Here is a 15,502-nt window from a genome sequence, read left to right as displayed (position 1 = left end):
CATCTAAAAGCAATGCCTTCAACAGCCCACTCCTGATACAAGTTTAACAGATCTTGATTGGCTGATAAGATCATGTGCTGAGCCTGTGTTTTTCCTGCAGTGAGGCTGTAAGTCACACCACAGACAGAATCTGCATTTTCTGTTTGTGGTATTCTTTTCTCTTTCCTCCCCTCAAAAATGACAGATAATACCATCTAAAACAGTGGTTTTCAAACTCCGGGTTGCGACCCAGTACTGGGTCGTGGAATGTAAGGCCATTAAAAGTCCCGCTGGCGGTGCTGCCTGGCTAAGGCATGCTAGTCCCTACTTGTTCTGACACCGCGCTGCGCCCCGGAAGCAGCCAGCAGGAGGTCCATGTGCGGAATGAATTTTTTATGTGCATCAATATGGGGGTTTGGAGTGTGGGAGGGGGCTCAGGGCTGGGGCAGAGGGTTGGTTTTGGGCTCTGGGGTGAGGCTGGGGATGAGGGGTTTGGGGTGCATGAGGGAGCACAGGGCTGGGGCAGAGGGAACTTAGCTGCAGCCCCTTTGGGAAATTTTAAGCACTTCTAAGGGCTGGTCTACACTGGGGCGGGGTCGATGTAAGATACGCAACTTTAGCTACGGGAATAGTAGAGCTGAAGTCGACATATCTTATTTCGACTTACCTCGGGTCCTCACGGCGCGGGATCGACAGCCGCGGCTCCCCCGTCGACTCCGCTACCGCCGCTAGCCCTGGTGGAGTTCCGGAGTCGACGGGAGTGCGTTCGGGGATCGATTATTACCCGCCAATTCAACGGGTAGTCTGGACATACCCTAAGTATTGAAAGCATCAATGGTGTCTGATCCATTTATATGTCTCTGTTCTGTCCCTGCCACAATCGGAGGTGACTCGATATTTGGCAATGGATCTATTTCTTTTCCCCCCATGGGCTAAAAACGTGTGGATCTTCTCTTCAGTGAGGAGTGAGTGTAAAGCCAGACAGACTGGGCCAGATATTATTCCTTTTGTTCTCCAATAAACTAATTCAAGCAGCTGAGTTCTCTGATGATGTGAGATGTCTCCTAGCTGTCTTGCTCTGAGGTTTATTTACCTGTTTCAATGCATGTAGATCTTTGGCACAGGAGCAGTTTCCATTATTCTGAAGAAAGGGCCACAGCTAGTGTATTAGCAGCTTTTAGAGGCAGGAGCTGGGAAGTTTGTGGTGACATCCCTGGCTGAGGAAAGAATCTTCTCAGGCACATTCCACAGACAGGAGTGTCTGAGTTATTGACTGTTCATGGTTTGCAGTAATAAAGTTCCTTTTTGTTGAGAGATGAGCAAACCAGTAAAAATGGTTAGGTACAGGAAACTCCTAAATGCCAAGGATTTAGTGTCACCTGACACATTTCACTCAGATCTAGCTGTTTTCTATAGAATTTAAGATGTCACTAAAACAAAATGTTTATCTATCTATAAATACAGATAGATATTTGTCCTTTGATTCAGAAGACTGTAAACTGAGGCCCTGTCAGCTTTGAGTGTGCAGAGAGACTGAAGCTCTGCCTAGGCATTTATAGTGCATTCATTGTGGAGTCTGAGTAGTTGAACTAAGGCTATGTCTATGCTACCGTGGTAAGTCGACTTACCACAGGGTCCACACTATGCTGGGTCGATGGGAGACATTCTCTTGCCTGTCGACTTACCTTGCTCTTCTCATTCGGGATAGAGTACCGGGGTTTACTGGAGAGCGATCTGCGGTTGATTTGGCGGGTCTTCACTAGACCCACTTAATCAACTCCAGCGCATTGATCCGTGGAACGTTGATCTGGGGGGGTAGTGTAGACATAGGCTGAGAGAGAATATGATCAGTGAGGTGCATCGAATAACACTTAATCCTGTAGCTGCTGATTCTGATACAAGAAAAAGAGAACTGTGTGGTCTGAGCACAGGATAGGGAACAATTCTACTACCAGTTCTGGCTCTGACTCATTGTGTAGCCTTGGCCAAGTCATTTTATATATCTTAGTTTCCCTTTCTGTAGAATACAGATAATCCTCACCTACCTCCAAAGGGATTGTGATGAGTGACAAATGTTTGGAAAGTATCAGGGGGTAGCCGTGTTAGTCTGGATCTGTAAAAAGAGTCCTGTGGCACCCTAAAGACTAACAGATGTATTGGAGCATAAGCTTTCGTGGGTGAATACCCACTTCGTCAGATGCATGTAATGGAAATTTCCAGAGGCAGGTATAAATATGCAGGCAAGAATCAGTCTGGAGATAATGAGGTTAGTTGATTCAGGGAGAATGAGGCCCTCTTCTAGCAGTTGAGGTGTGAACACCAAGGGAGGAGAAACTGCTTTTGTAGTTGGCTAGCCATTCACAGTCTTTGTTTAATCCTGATCTGATGGTGTCAAATTTGCAAATGAACCGAAGCTCAGCAGTTTCTCTTTGAAGTCTGGTCTTGACGTTTTTTTTTGCTGTAAGATGGCTACCTTTACATCTGCTATTGTGTGGCCAGGGAGGTTGAAGTGTTCTCCTACTGGTTTTTGTATATTGCCATTCCCAATATCTGACTTGTGTCCATTTATCCTTTTACGTAGGGACTGTCCAGTTTGGCCGATGTACATAGCAGAGGGGCATTGCTGGCACATGATGGCATATATAACATTGGTGGACGTGCAGGTGAATGAACCGGTGATGATGTAGCTGATCTGGTTAGGTCCTGTGATGGTGTCGCTGGTGTAGATATGTGGGCAGAGTTGCCATCGAGGTTTGTTGCATGGATTGGTTCCTGAGTAAGAGTTGTTATGATGCGGTGTGTGGTTGCTGGTGAGAATATGCTTAAGGTTGGCGGGTTGTCTGTGGGCGAGGACTGGCCTGCCTCCCAGAGTCTGTGAAAGCGAGGGATCATTGTCCAGGATGGGTTGTAGATCACTGATGATGCTTTAGAGAGGTTTAAGCTGAGGACTGTAGGTGATGGCCAGTGGAGTTCTGTTGGTTTCTTTCTTGGGCTTGTCTTGTAACAGGAGGCTTCTGGGTACACGTCTGGCTCTGTTGATTTGTTTCCTTATTTCCTCATGCGGGTATCGTAGTTTTGAGAATGCTTGGTGAAGATCTTGTAGGTGTTGGTCTCTGTCTGAGGGGTTGGAGCAAATGCGGTTATACCTCAGCGCTTGGCTGTAGACGATGAATGTTTGGAAAGTGCTCTGAAGGTGGAAAGTATGTTGATGGTGCGAAGTGTTATATAAGTGCTACGCATTACTATCTAGTTCAGCTTGATGAATCTGTCAACACCAGCATGAGGTTGCAATCTGTGAATAGGTGAATACAGTAGCATTCTTTCTGGCCACATGTAATTTTTCTCTGCTGCCCCTACTCCTTTAAGAATGAGGGGTTTTCCTTCTGACCTATGATGTATGATAAAGGCTCTAGCTTCTGTTTGATTTTTCATATATTCATGCCAGTTTAACAATTTGATTTTGCTCCTGCAAGTTCTCTAAGGGAATAGTTCTCTGGGAGCATTCCTATCACTAGAGTCCCTGAGACACTGATACACTACAGCATAGCCCCACTCCTTCCTGACTTACACACATAGCAGGAAAGACTCCCATGCTCCTATTTTAACGTAGTTGAATATAAATCAGATAAACTCCATCTGTCTGTATTTGAGGGGATGTCAAAATTTTGCCATGTTCAGTTGCCTGACTTCTGCTTCTCTCCTGCCAGGTGGTCAGCTCTGACCTAAGCATTTCTTCAGTCAGCGATCAAGATGCCTACAGAGCAGGACTGCTGCCAGTTAGCCAGTGGAAAGCCTATGGCCTGGATGGCTACCCAGGTAAGTCCATCTGACTTCAAGCAAGACAAAACATGGCCTTGCCACCTCTGGTTTAGTTGTCTCCCTCTCTTGTTCTCCCCACCCTGTACTCTGTGGCATTATGCTGCCCTGGCTGAGGAATTGATACAGGTTTGTCTGTGCATGATATAAGTTGTAGCCCAAGTGCAGGAGGAAGAGGAACTGATTTAGAGCTTTGAAGGTTGGTATGCATGAAGAGGGAAACAGAAGAATAAACTGAGTTTTTTGAGCTGTACCAACTCCACCTTCCATCTTGAGAATGAAAATCCATTGACGCACCCTGTGGTGATGATGATCTTACATTTCCATAGTACCTTCCATCTCAAATTTCAAATGCTACAGGAATAATTTCACCCATCACTGAAATGCAGTCACCTCTGGGATGAAATGTCACTAATGTTCAACCATGCACAGCAACAGTGCACAACAGTTGAGCAGAGTAAGAGAAAGGGAATCCCATATCCAGTTGAAGCTGTCAGGGGAATTTAGAGAGACAGACTTTTCCAGGAGTTAAATGGAGACTAAGAGACTGCAGATCCCAGTAACAAAAGGTTTCTTCTGGTATTTCTGTTGGGTGTATGTGCTCTATAAGCCACCCTTTGAATGTAACAACAGTTGCTGTTCTTGAAAACTAGAATTCCAGGTTTACTGACTTCTCTGCTCTGGAGCCAGCTTGCCATTTTTAAAATTGAGATTGCCCCAGGAACCATCTGGCTTAAGTAACCTACTGGAAATTTAATATTCGTAGGCGAGACCCCTTCACCTCTCTATCTTGTTAACTTTGGTTCAATTTACCAACCATACATTCAGTCACTGCCTGCACATGTGCCTGCTGTCATGGCCGCCCCATAGCACCCCCTTTCAGTCTACTGTTGCACTGCAGTGCTCCCTGTCTGTTTTCCTCCCCAAAGTGGGTCTCCTTTGCTCTCCACACACCAGTTAGTTCTGGAGAAGTGTTTGAACCCTCCAGCCAAGTCACAAAACACGAAGTCCAAACTGAAAAGTTCAAACAAACAAAAGGTTCTTCCGTCATTTGGGGTGTCTTTTCAACATGCTTCTGGGCCCCATTCCCAGCCACTCTCTGGGCTACCTTTGAGAGTCTCTCTCTGCTCTGGGCTATGGCAATGGTCCCAGGCTGCATCCCTTGGAGTACCATTTCCTGTGCAAACTGGCTCAGAGCCTTCTGTTGGAACTTGCTGCCTGTGGTTCCAACTGCCAGACTGAGTTCTCTCAGCCCTCTTATAAGGCCCAGGTGTCCATTAAGCTAATTAACTGCCACCCAGTCATCTATGTAATGAACTACTCACAGGTGGATCTGGGTTGGCTCATTCTCCTTGCCTATTGTGGGTACCGGGATGGGTGGGCTTAGGACCACCCAGAACTCAGTCTGCCATGTCAGTTGTTGGGGAGAAACCACTGAACTCAGGTCACAGATGAATTATGGGGACAACAAATGACAAAACAGGAACAGGAGGGTCAAAGGTGTAAAATCAGGGAACCAAAAGGGGACACTGAACAGGGACCCCCAACAGCGACCACTGCTCCTCAGAGGTGTCTAAGGAGTTAGTGGACACTGCCCATAGGAATTCTCCTCAGAGGTGCGATTTAACAAGGGACTGGAAATAGGCCTCACAGTCGCAGAGCACGCTCCGCCCTCCCTCCCCATACCAAGCTTCCTCCTCCTAGTTTGATGGATGGCCATCTTAGCCAGCACCATAAGGATGTTGATGAGGAGGTCTTGTGACTTTGTAGGGCTATGGATGGGGTGTGAGGAGATGTGGGGAAAAGTGCAGCCAGAACCTCAGTAAGAGGTTTTGGAGGAGCCAGAAGAGGGGCTGCAACTTGACACAGTCTATGTAGACATGCACCAAGCTCCCATTTCAGAAGGGACAGGCGTCGGCAGATTCCGTGAACTGCACCAAATACGTGCGTAGGTTCACGGCTCCATGGAAATACCACTAACTAATGTCACCGGCAGGCCATGAAACCAGAGTGCAATACAGACTGGCCCTTCAGGTTCCTGGCCCTCTGCAGGTGGCAACAGGTCCTGCTCATTCTCTAGCTGTGCCTGTCACAGGTAGACTAGTCCTGACTCCCCTGAAAGGGCCAGCCCCCATGACATGTGGGTTCTATTCCAAGCTTTGCTGTGTGACCTAGGATAATCCCCATCTAGTTCAGTGTAATTCATGTATGTTGTAGAGCGCTTTGAGAACACCAGGTATAAATCTATCAAAGGGCAAAGCAGTATTATTATTCTGTTCCATACAGATGCCAACAGAGTAAATTTAATACTTCTGGTGAGGGAATGTCTTGCAACCAAAGCTGTCCGAAGGCAGCCCCATGATCTGGAGGGTGTGGGGGATTGAGTGGAATGAGCAATAGTATACTAATAACTTGAGAGCACTTTTTCTAAGATAGTTAATTTACTGTTGAAAGGCCTATAAGATTTGCTGGCAGGAGGTTTTTTCTGTTTATTACCTCTTTCATAAAGCTTCAACGTAAGTTTGTATCCCACTGAGACTTTCAGCCTTGCTGCTTGTCTTCATCTGTTTCTGATTTTGTCTCTGTTTAACCTTATATATCTTCAGAGTTCAAAAAAAACCAGCTGAACAAATCCTGGAAACTTATTTTGCTTTCTTTTTCCCTCTCTACATCTCTTTTTTTTTTTTTTTTTTTTTTTTTTTTTTTAATGTGAATTTTGTGTTGGTGAAATTTACCATATTGATAGTCCTGAAGAGAGAGATTCTAGATCCACATGACAGATATAATATGGACTAGTGGAAGGGGAAGCGTCCCCTGTGCACCTTGCACCCACCAGTTTGCCTCAACCCTGACCTGGCAGGGACCCCTTCTCTGGTTTCAGGGATTAATTATGAGGGAACATTCTAAGAACTAAATCTTAATCAGCCCAGAGAAAAGAAGGATGTGAGGAATATTTACCTGCCCACTCCAGCCACCTGTAGTTAATGGTTAGCCTGGAACACTGTTTCTTCTCCTGTCATCACTTTTTCCTCACACCAAAGCTAATCACTGTCTCCACTGCTAGCTCTTTCTCCCAGAAGCCTTGTTGCCTACAATCCTTTACTTTGGGCAAAATAAACCCACTGGGTATGGGATTAGTTTGTCTCTCGGGTACTTTGGTAACAGACTTCACCTGCCCATGCGTAGAGTCAGTGCTGGAGCACATAAGAGAGTTTCTCAGTGTCCCTCCAATGCTAAGGGTTTAGAAAAATGGATGGACACCTAACCATATTCTTTCTTTTTTCTTTTTGACTGCATGGCCAGGGTTTATTTTCATCTCAAACCCCTTTCTTCCGGGCTGCCAGCGGCACTGGGTGAAGCAGTGTCTCAAGCTGTACCCCCAAAAACCCAATGTGTGCAATCTGGACATGCACATGGCTGCTGAGGAGACCATTGATCTGTGGGGGCAGAGCCAGGAGCACCTGAGGTGAGTCCTGACTGTCAGAATAACCTCAGATTATCAAATAAAACCAGAAGGATTTGGCACCTAGCTAGTGGAATTTTCCCACAGGTCAGATTGGCAGAGACTATGGGGGTTTTTTGCCTTCCTTTGCAGCATGGGGCATGGGTCATTTGCAGGTTTAAAATAGAGTAAATAGCAGAATCTATGTAACATGAAGTCTGAAAATTGTGATTTGAGGACTTCAGCCAGAGGATAGAAGTCCATTACAGGAGTGTGTGGGCAAGATTCTGTGGCCTGCAATGTGCAGGAGGTCAGATTAGATTATCATGATTGTCCCTTCTGGCCTTGAAGTCTGAGTCTAGTATATTTGCAGGGGATGGAACTGGCAGAATATTGTGCAGGAAGAAGGGTTTCACACAGTATTATGGACTTGAACATCTTAAATTCAAGTTAGGTCTTTGCACTGCTTGGTGTGCACCTTTGCTAAGCCTCCTTCTTCCAGCCGAGGGAGCAGGACCCTCCAGTTGCTATGAATCCATTAAATGGTGACAAAAGCGTAAGTAGGATAACCATTGCCTCTCTGCATTCTCACCCTAGAGATCAGGGACTGTACCATAGTGAGCCCAGGCAGCAGGGATTGTGAGGTCTCTCTAAGCCTTAGATTGGAGACAGTGCTCCAGAGGTGAAAAGCCTCTTTCCAAACTCTCTGAGCCTGCCAGGCAGCCCGCCTCACACTTCCAACCTGGCAATGGGTGTCCTGTAGGTGAAAGGCTCCACAGCCCATTCCCAGAACCGCTTGAGCCAGCCAGTCTTGTCTCATCTTCTAATCTTGTTTTGATTCCAAAGGCTCCGTAACCATGAGACGCTTCCTGTAACCAGTTTCCTTTTGTGTTCCTCCTTGCCCGCAAACCTGCCCATTCCCTCTCCCTTCCAGAAGATGCACTTAACATTTTATCAAGGGAGCAAAAATGCCCTGCTGTATTGAAGAGGTGGAGAGCCACTGTAGCCCCATTATGAAAGCAAAATGCTTTCCCCTCATTCCTTCAAAACTACCTTGGGAAATTGCTTTCTCTCATCTCCTGGGGTTCAGCAGGAGGAAGACGCTGCAGTCTAGAACTTTTCTATTGTAATGCAATTCCCCTTTTGCCCTGAGAGGTGAGCCCCCTTAAGGCACATTTACAGAGTGCTGTAAACGGAAACTTGTCTTGCTGCTACCCGTGCTGTTGCTGATCTGAGGGTAAGTGAAGTATTCCAGGCTTTTTGTTTCTGAAGTCTTGGCTTTTACATTTCTGCGTTCAATTTAGTATGAACGTTGCTTGTTAAAATCTGGTCAGTAGTGCCCCCCAACCCATCAGGTGAGAGAACTGGGGTGCCACTGTGACTTGGCAGGACTTTCCTAGGAGCATCCTCTGCATGCATAGAAAGCAATCACATGGAGGTTAATTTTCAGCTGGTGCCGTTTCAGCTGAAATCAGCGCTGCAAGAGTGTGATGGCTGGGAGAAATGTTAGCACTTTTAGTAAGCACTCACTTGAGAGAACGAGCAAGCAAACTGATGCGTGGGCACTTTCGCTAGGGGAGAGCGAGTGACCCAGCCAGCTCATCTGTCGTCTTGAGGCAAGGGCTTTTTGGGGTGCAGAGAGAATTGCTGTAGCTCCATGCTCCAGAGGAATCTTGGAGTTCCCACTCCCTGAAGGCACCTGTCAAGCACTCATCACTGGTAGAAGGGAAGTTGGGTTTCCTCCCTAATATTGGGAACTGCTAGCAGTTCCAGAGGGCTTAGTGCATTCCTCCGCCATCTTGCTGAGGGAGAAAAGGTGTTCTAGTGGCAATTGCTACCAGGGGATTGAGGAGGAAGCTGATGCCAGCAGGAAGACTTGGGCTTTGCAGCATAATACATTATATAAGTAAATAAACCAAAAACCTTGAAACTCCATTGCCTCCCCAGAAGAGCCATCAAAAGCCTTTTAGCACATGCAACAGTGAGGCTTTTAAAATAAGAGTGTATTTAGTGCTATTGAAAGAGAAGAATTAGAGCCCTATTTATTCCAAGCAGGTTCTGTTCATGCCTCCTTGCATATCTTTGCCAATGCATCTCATTCCTGACCCACAGCCCCCTCCTTTTCCAGTCCTGAGCAACTCCCACTCCCAGAGCTCTGCTCTGATGCATCTCATGCATGCTCTGCAGTTCCCCCTGCTATTAATTAACTGGGCACCCCGCATAGTTCTGCTAATGCATTTCAGTTTTAACCTGTAGGCTCCCTGCTATTTCAATTTTGTTCCCCTTCCACACACACAGCTCTGCTCTACTGATACCCCTCAATACCTGCAGCACCCCTGGCTATTCCAGTCCTAGGAATTTATCATTTCCAAGAGTATGAAACATCACCTTCCTTTCCACAGCAACCACTTGTGAAATTACACATAAAGTATTAAGGCCTCAGGGCAAATAAGCTGTTGAACATGTAAGAAGTGGAGATCCTAGTGTCAAAGAAACACCTCTAGCATTGTAACAAAAAACAGGTGAAGAGAAACATTGAAAATGGAGGTACTAGTAGAATTGTTTTTTAATTGCACACGTTAAGTTCTCCTTGAAGTGCACGGGAATCGTAGGTTCTCCATCCTTTAAGTGCAGTGCCATGTGGCTCTAGGCTCCACAGGTTACTCAGTCCAACAGATATTTGAAAGTTACTGTATTGCTGCATTACAGTAACTGCAGTTCCCTGTACTGTACCTTGAAGAAGGAAACTGGAACGGGAGCTGTGGAAGTTGGCCTTTAAAGGCCTGTCCATGGTGTAGACTAGAAGCTGTGCTACCATCTACAGACCTGCCATTTAGAGGGCAAAAAAAGTGGAAAGGCAACAGCCAAACATTGAAGTTTGGGTCAGACTTGGCAGTGGCAGCAGAAACAGCATGCTTCTTGTTTGCTGAGAGAGAAGGTGTGTAATTGGGTTAACAAGCCTTATAGCTGAAAGCCAACTTCCCTGGCACTATTATTTATCAAAATGCTTGGATACAGATCCTTTTTCACAGCAGAGCGAACAGTAATAAAATGAAAAAAGAGGAGCTGCAGATGCTGGGATAAATGATTTGGAGGTGTTTCATCTGCATGCAGCCCCCTCCATATTTGCCACTGACATGTTGTCATGTGACTGTCTTCCTTAAAAATACTTTGGGGAACTCTTTTTGTCTTGCATGCGAGTCTGGATGGCTGTCAGCAGTATTCTAGAATTATAGATATTACAAGATGGAGCAGACTTGTTAATTCATCCATCATATATCCCACAGCCAATGCAGTATTACTCCTTCCATGACGTCTTCTGGTCAGTCTGTCATCAACACTTTCTGTAAATGCACCAAGCAACAGAGAATCTATCCCTTCTCTTTGGTGACTGTTTCACAGCCTGACCCATCTAACTCACTGTCCTCTAGTTCAGCCTAAATATTCCCTTTCTTAATTTCATCCCTATTTTCTAGTTATACCCCATGTATTGCCCTACATAATTCTTCCTCCTCTTTTTTGTTTACACCCTTCAGATGTTCATAGGCTGAGAGATTCCCTCCCCACATTAGCTGTGGTTTAGCCAAGCTCTACATATTTAGTTTTTTCCATACCTTTTAAAGTTACTCCTTCAGTCCACTGATCGCCTCTGTTGCTCCCATGATAACTCCAGTAGCTTCTATATTGAAAGTGAAGTGATGGCAGTTTGTTCCAGGCCCCTAGATTTTGTACAAATGTCATAAACTGAACTTTCAGAGCAACTGCGCCAAGGAAAAGATTTGGGCACTGTAAGTGAAAGATCCACTGTGAGGTGTTTAATGTGCTGTTGTACGGGTGAATGTCTCCCATTTCTACATGCAGCAATGTCAGAGAATGTCAAGGAAGGAAATAAATGTCCATTCTATTATCTCTTTAAATTTTTGTCTTTTAGGAGCAAAGGTTCCAGCAAACGGGAGCCCAGAAGTTTACTGGAGAAGCTGCGCTGGGTGACCTTAGGTTACCATTATAACTGGGATACCAAGGTATTTGAGGGGAATCACTCTTTTGTCTCTCCTTTTTCCTGCATGCTCTGAATGGAGGGTGCAGCTCTGTCAGAAAGGGAGGGGAGAAGGACATCCCAGAATGCAGTGGCAGGGAAATCCGTATGGCCCCACAAGGCTCTGTCTCCAGAAGGGCCTTGAGCCAAAGCTTGATTTCATGGGAGTTTAAATCCTATGCTTGGGTGTTGGGGGTTTAATGGCAGATGTGTGTTGCCATGTGTCATTTCCTTTGGGAGGTAGTGCAGTGGGGCACATCTGGCCTGCAGGCCTGAGCCTCTGTTCAGAGTATCTCTTCCTCACTGAAAGGAGGTGGCCTTTGAAACATTGTAACTTGGTAATTGGACATAAGGGTGGGGCATATCTCCTGATCTTGGGTATGTGAAGGTGGGCTATTTCTGAGGGCAGGTCTACACTACAGCTTAAGTCAATATAACTTCCGTCGCTTAGGGGTGTGAAAAAGCCACCCCCTGAGTGACGCAAGTTACAGTGACCTAAGCAGTGTCCACACCGGCGCTATGTCGGTGGGGGAGACGCTCTCCCGCCGATATAGCTTCTGCCTCCCACAGAGGTGGAGTAATTATCCCAATGGGAGAGCTCTCTCCTATCGACATAGAGCCTCTTCATGCTGCGCCGATGTAGCGCTTCTAGTGTAGGCTAGCCGTAAAAAAAAATTACCTCTTGGTAAAGGGTAGAGGAGATTGTTGCTGGGGTGGCTGTGAACTTCAAGCCTGAAGCAATAGCAAAGCCTCGCCAGCCAGCAGGAATCATGCGGCTGTTGAAGATCTCAGAGACAAAAATGGCCTTTCTAATCAGACTCTCAATCTGAGGGAGGCTGGGAGAGGAATGCAGAACAGAGCAAGAGCACAGTCTATCAGCACGCTGCAGACACACTTAGCCAAATTACCTGCAGCCTTATCTGTACAGAGTGAGCCTATTACTGAACAGCCTTAATGAAAATGCATCTGCTCCCTCCCAGTCTCCCCAGTCGGAGATATTCAGTGGGGAATGGAAAAGTGGAAGTGGTGGGGTTGCAGTTCTCTGTTTGGATTTTTTTTTTTTTTTTTTGTTCAAATTGGAGGCAGAGCTAGTTGGCTTTGGTGATGGGATACACAGAGCCTTTCACCTCTAGGTTTGTCAACCTGAAGTAATGACTAAGTAGGTCATCTCTGACAGCTGCTCAGTAGCCCATGTAAAATGTTGTGTCTCCGTGCAGTTCCTAGTGGCCTCAGGTCTACCACCCAAACCACCATATCGCATGGCAGTAATTAGCATGCATGTCTAATGGCAGTCTCAGCACAGACCCAGAATTGAATGGGCCACTGAGCCTGAATTTATTTCGTTCCCTCCAAGGGTGTTCATCCAGAGCAGGGTGTGAGGGACGTTTGCCTTGCTGCTGCCCATGTGTGACCATTCTGGGGTAATATAAGATGTCACTCTCCAGCTGTCAGCCTGGCACTAGCATGCAATAAACTGTAAAACAAGCCCCTGAGTTCTCACTAAATGTTTTTAAAAATTGATTTTACTGCTCTTGGGTTCCGTTTTTCCTGAGCATTTCTCTTCTCTATGCCCTCCCTTTTCCAGAAGTACTCAGCAGATCACTACACTCCTTTCCCCTCAGACCTTGCTTTTTTGTCAGAGCAAGTGGCTGCTGCGTGTGGGTTCCAGGGCTTCCAAGCTGAGGCAGGGATCCTGAACTACTATCACTTCGATTCTTCGCTGGGAATTCATGTGGATGAGTCTGAGCTGGACCATTCTCAGCCTCTCTTATCATTCAGGTGAGCCGGGGGAAGGGCTTGTGTACTGTGGAGGGGCGGCACATCATTTATCTTCTATTGAATGCATGTTTTTGTAAACTAACTTAAGGTTACAGGAGACCCATGAAACTTAGTGGCAAATTGTCTGTTTGTAACCTTTCACCTCTGGAGACTTGAAGAGCAGGGATGCTGTAAGTCAGGAGTGAGGTGCATAAGCAGAGCTGTGCATGAAAAGGGCACAGGATTTGAATTACAGTGGCTGCTGCTCCTCAGGATTGGGGGCACATCAGCAGAGTTGGAGACCCAAGACTGGAGTAGCTGAATGGTAGGGGAGTGCTGAAGGGCAGGAATGAAATCCTTCAGCAGAGCTCCTGCCCAACTTAAACCAGTGCACAGTTCATCTGTTTTATGTGCACTAAACTTAAAATGGTAACAGAGGGTCCATGGGGCCTATAAAGAGGAATTTAGCTGATTAAAATCCTCCTGTTTCTGCACATAATTATTATTTCACTAACTGAGCTTTCCCTTCTGTGTGTGTTTTCTCTCTCTCCTCTCTCTCCCACCCACAACCTCTCATGCTTCCCAGTTTTGGACAATCCTCCATATTTTTGTTGGGGGGCCTGAAGCGTGATGAAGCCCCGACAGCCATGTTCATGCACAGTGGGGACATCATGGTAATGTCCGGGTTCAGCCGCCTGCTGTACCATGCTGTCCCAAGGGTCCTCCCCAACCCTGAGGGGACAGCTTTGCCTTCCTGCCTGGAGCAGGCATTCCCCTCAGACTTTCCTGACTGCTCAGTCATTGAGCACTGCTCTGAAGAGGACTGGCAGATCTGTACCAAGTATTTGCAGACTTCCCGCATTAACATGACCATCAGACAGGTGCTGGCTGTGGGTCAGAGCTTTCCAGATGAGTCCAGGAGAGAGAGAGAATGGGATGCAACCTCTGAAAGCTGTTATCACCAGGAGGATGGCGAAGTCAAGCGGCACAAACTGAATACAGACAGCTGAGATCTGGAGAACACTCTTGGGCCTTTGGCTTGGACTGGGCCGGTAACTCCCAGGTGGGGCAGATGGTTCAGGTGACCACATGGCACCCCATCCAGTTGTGGAGGGAATAGGGGACTCCAGCAGAATAGTTGTGATCTTTAGTGGTAAGATGGTGGTGGTGAGAACAAGAGGCGGGACTGTGAAGGGGAGGAAGGATGCTCATGTGGCCAAAGCATAGGGCTGGGACTCGCTTCTGTTTCCAGCTTTGTCATGAAATTACTGTGTGACATTGGGCAAATAACTTCCTCTCTGGACCTTAGTTTCCCCATCTGTAAAATACCCCCATCACAGGGATTTTGAGGCTCAATTCATTAAAGCTTGCTAAAGCACTTCGAGATTCTTGGATAGAAGGTGCTAGCAAAGGGAAGGGTGTGGTTGTTCTTATGTTAAAGTAAATTATTTGATTTACAAAGCCCAGTTGAAGTGCACTGCTGAGCATGCACAAGTTTGAATGGCAACATGTGTCTGAATGGGCATCTGCTTACAGCGCTTTTAATATGGGGCCACATCTGCAGCTCATACTGACTCAACTCTCAGAAGCCAGAGGCTACCCTAAACATGCTCTGCAGAAGGCTTGCTGTATTAGCTGGAGTCCTGCCCTCTGGCTGGCTGTTTACACCCCACAACCTGCAGCAGAGACTCCTCTCATGAGTAGGACTGGGCTCTTTAAATACCTCAGGTTTTAGAGCACAATAATTAGGGCCAGGCTTCCCTGGAATACCTACTGATTTCTGTTCAGGTCTCCTCCCCGTGCCCCTTGTGTGACTGAGCCTTAGACCCCATTCTTCAGAATCAATCCCTCTAGTTGTCTGCAGAATGCGGTCTCTGCAGTCCCTGCTTGGCTCCTTTAAGGAGCAGCATGAGGAGAATGGCTTACAAGCAGGAACAATGAAGTTGTAAATTAAGTACCCAAAAAAGAAATTAATCAGTGACTATCGCTATTGCCCAAAAGGTAATTGTATTTAAACAAAATAAGGAAAACACTGGCTTCTGTGCCCATCTTCTTTAGAACTCAGACCTTCCTATCTGCTTTTTAATGCAATTTTAATTGTTTGAGGGCAACGCTCTATCCCAGGGGTATTTTGTCATGCTTTCCCCATGAATACACTTACTCTGTTTTTAAATTAAAGATTTCTATCTCTCTTGGAGAGTTTTTTTTCTTTTCTTTTGTCCCATTTTGTTATTTTTCTGTATTGTTAATGCTGCTGCATCCCTCTTGCTGTTTCCTTCAGGGTTCTCTTGGATGTGCTAACTGCCATCCACCAGCTGTGTAAAAGGAACCCTGCATAGGGCTTCAGGGCCACTTGGTTTATATGTTGCTTGTTTTTTAGTTGGGCTGTATGAGAGAGGTGCTACCTTCAATGCCTCTTGGCTAAGTTCAACTCCAGCATGGACTTGGTATCTCTTCCTGTTGGGGAACGA

At 46.3% G+C, this 15,502-nt stretch overlaps 1 protein-coding gene across 1 annotated transcript in view; it reads left to right on the top strand.

The window, feature by feature from the left end:
- ALKBH1 (alkB homolog 1, histone H2A dioxygenase) overlaps nucleotides 1-15,239 on the top strand; it is a 26,816-nt gene extending 11,577 nt beyond the window's left edge. The window contains exons 2-6 of the mRNA XM_024192816.2: nucleotides 3,687-3,795; nucleotides 7,099-7,261; nucleotides 11,169-11,259; nucleotides 12,859-13,052; nucleotides 13,618-15,239. Coding sequence (XP_024048584.1) covers nucleotides 3,687-3,795; nucleotides 7,099-7,261; nucleotides 11,169-11,259; nucleotides 12,859-13,052; nucleotides 13,618-14,041 — 981 coding nt within the window. The 3' untranslated portion in view covers nucleotides 14,042-15,239. The remainder of the gene's footprint in view (nucleotides 1-3,686; nucleotides 3,796-7,098; nucleotides 7,262-11,168; nucleotides 11,260-12,858; nucleotides 13,053-13,617) is intronic.
- The last annotated feature ends 263 nt before the right edge of the window (nucleotides 15,240-15,502 follow it).

Source organism: Terrapene carolina, unplaced genomic scaffold, assembly GCF_002925995.2.
Source record: "Terrapene carolina triunguis isolate 2854851 unplaced genomic scaffold, T_m_triunguis-2.0 Scaffold96, whole genome shotgun sequence".
NCBI classification, from domain to species: domain Eukaryota; kingdom Metazoa; phylum Chordata; order Testudines; family Emydidae; genus Terrapene; species Terrapene triunguis.
The sequence above is the reverse complement of the archived record's forward strand: the minus strand, read 5'-3'. Positions and strand labels throughout refer to the sequence as shown.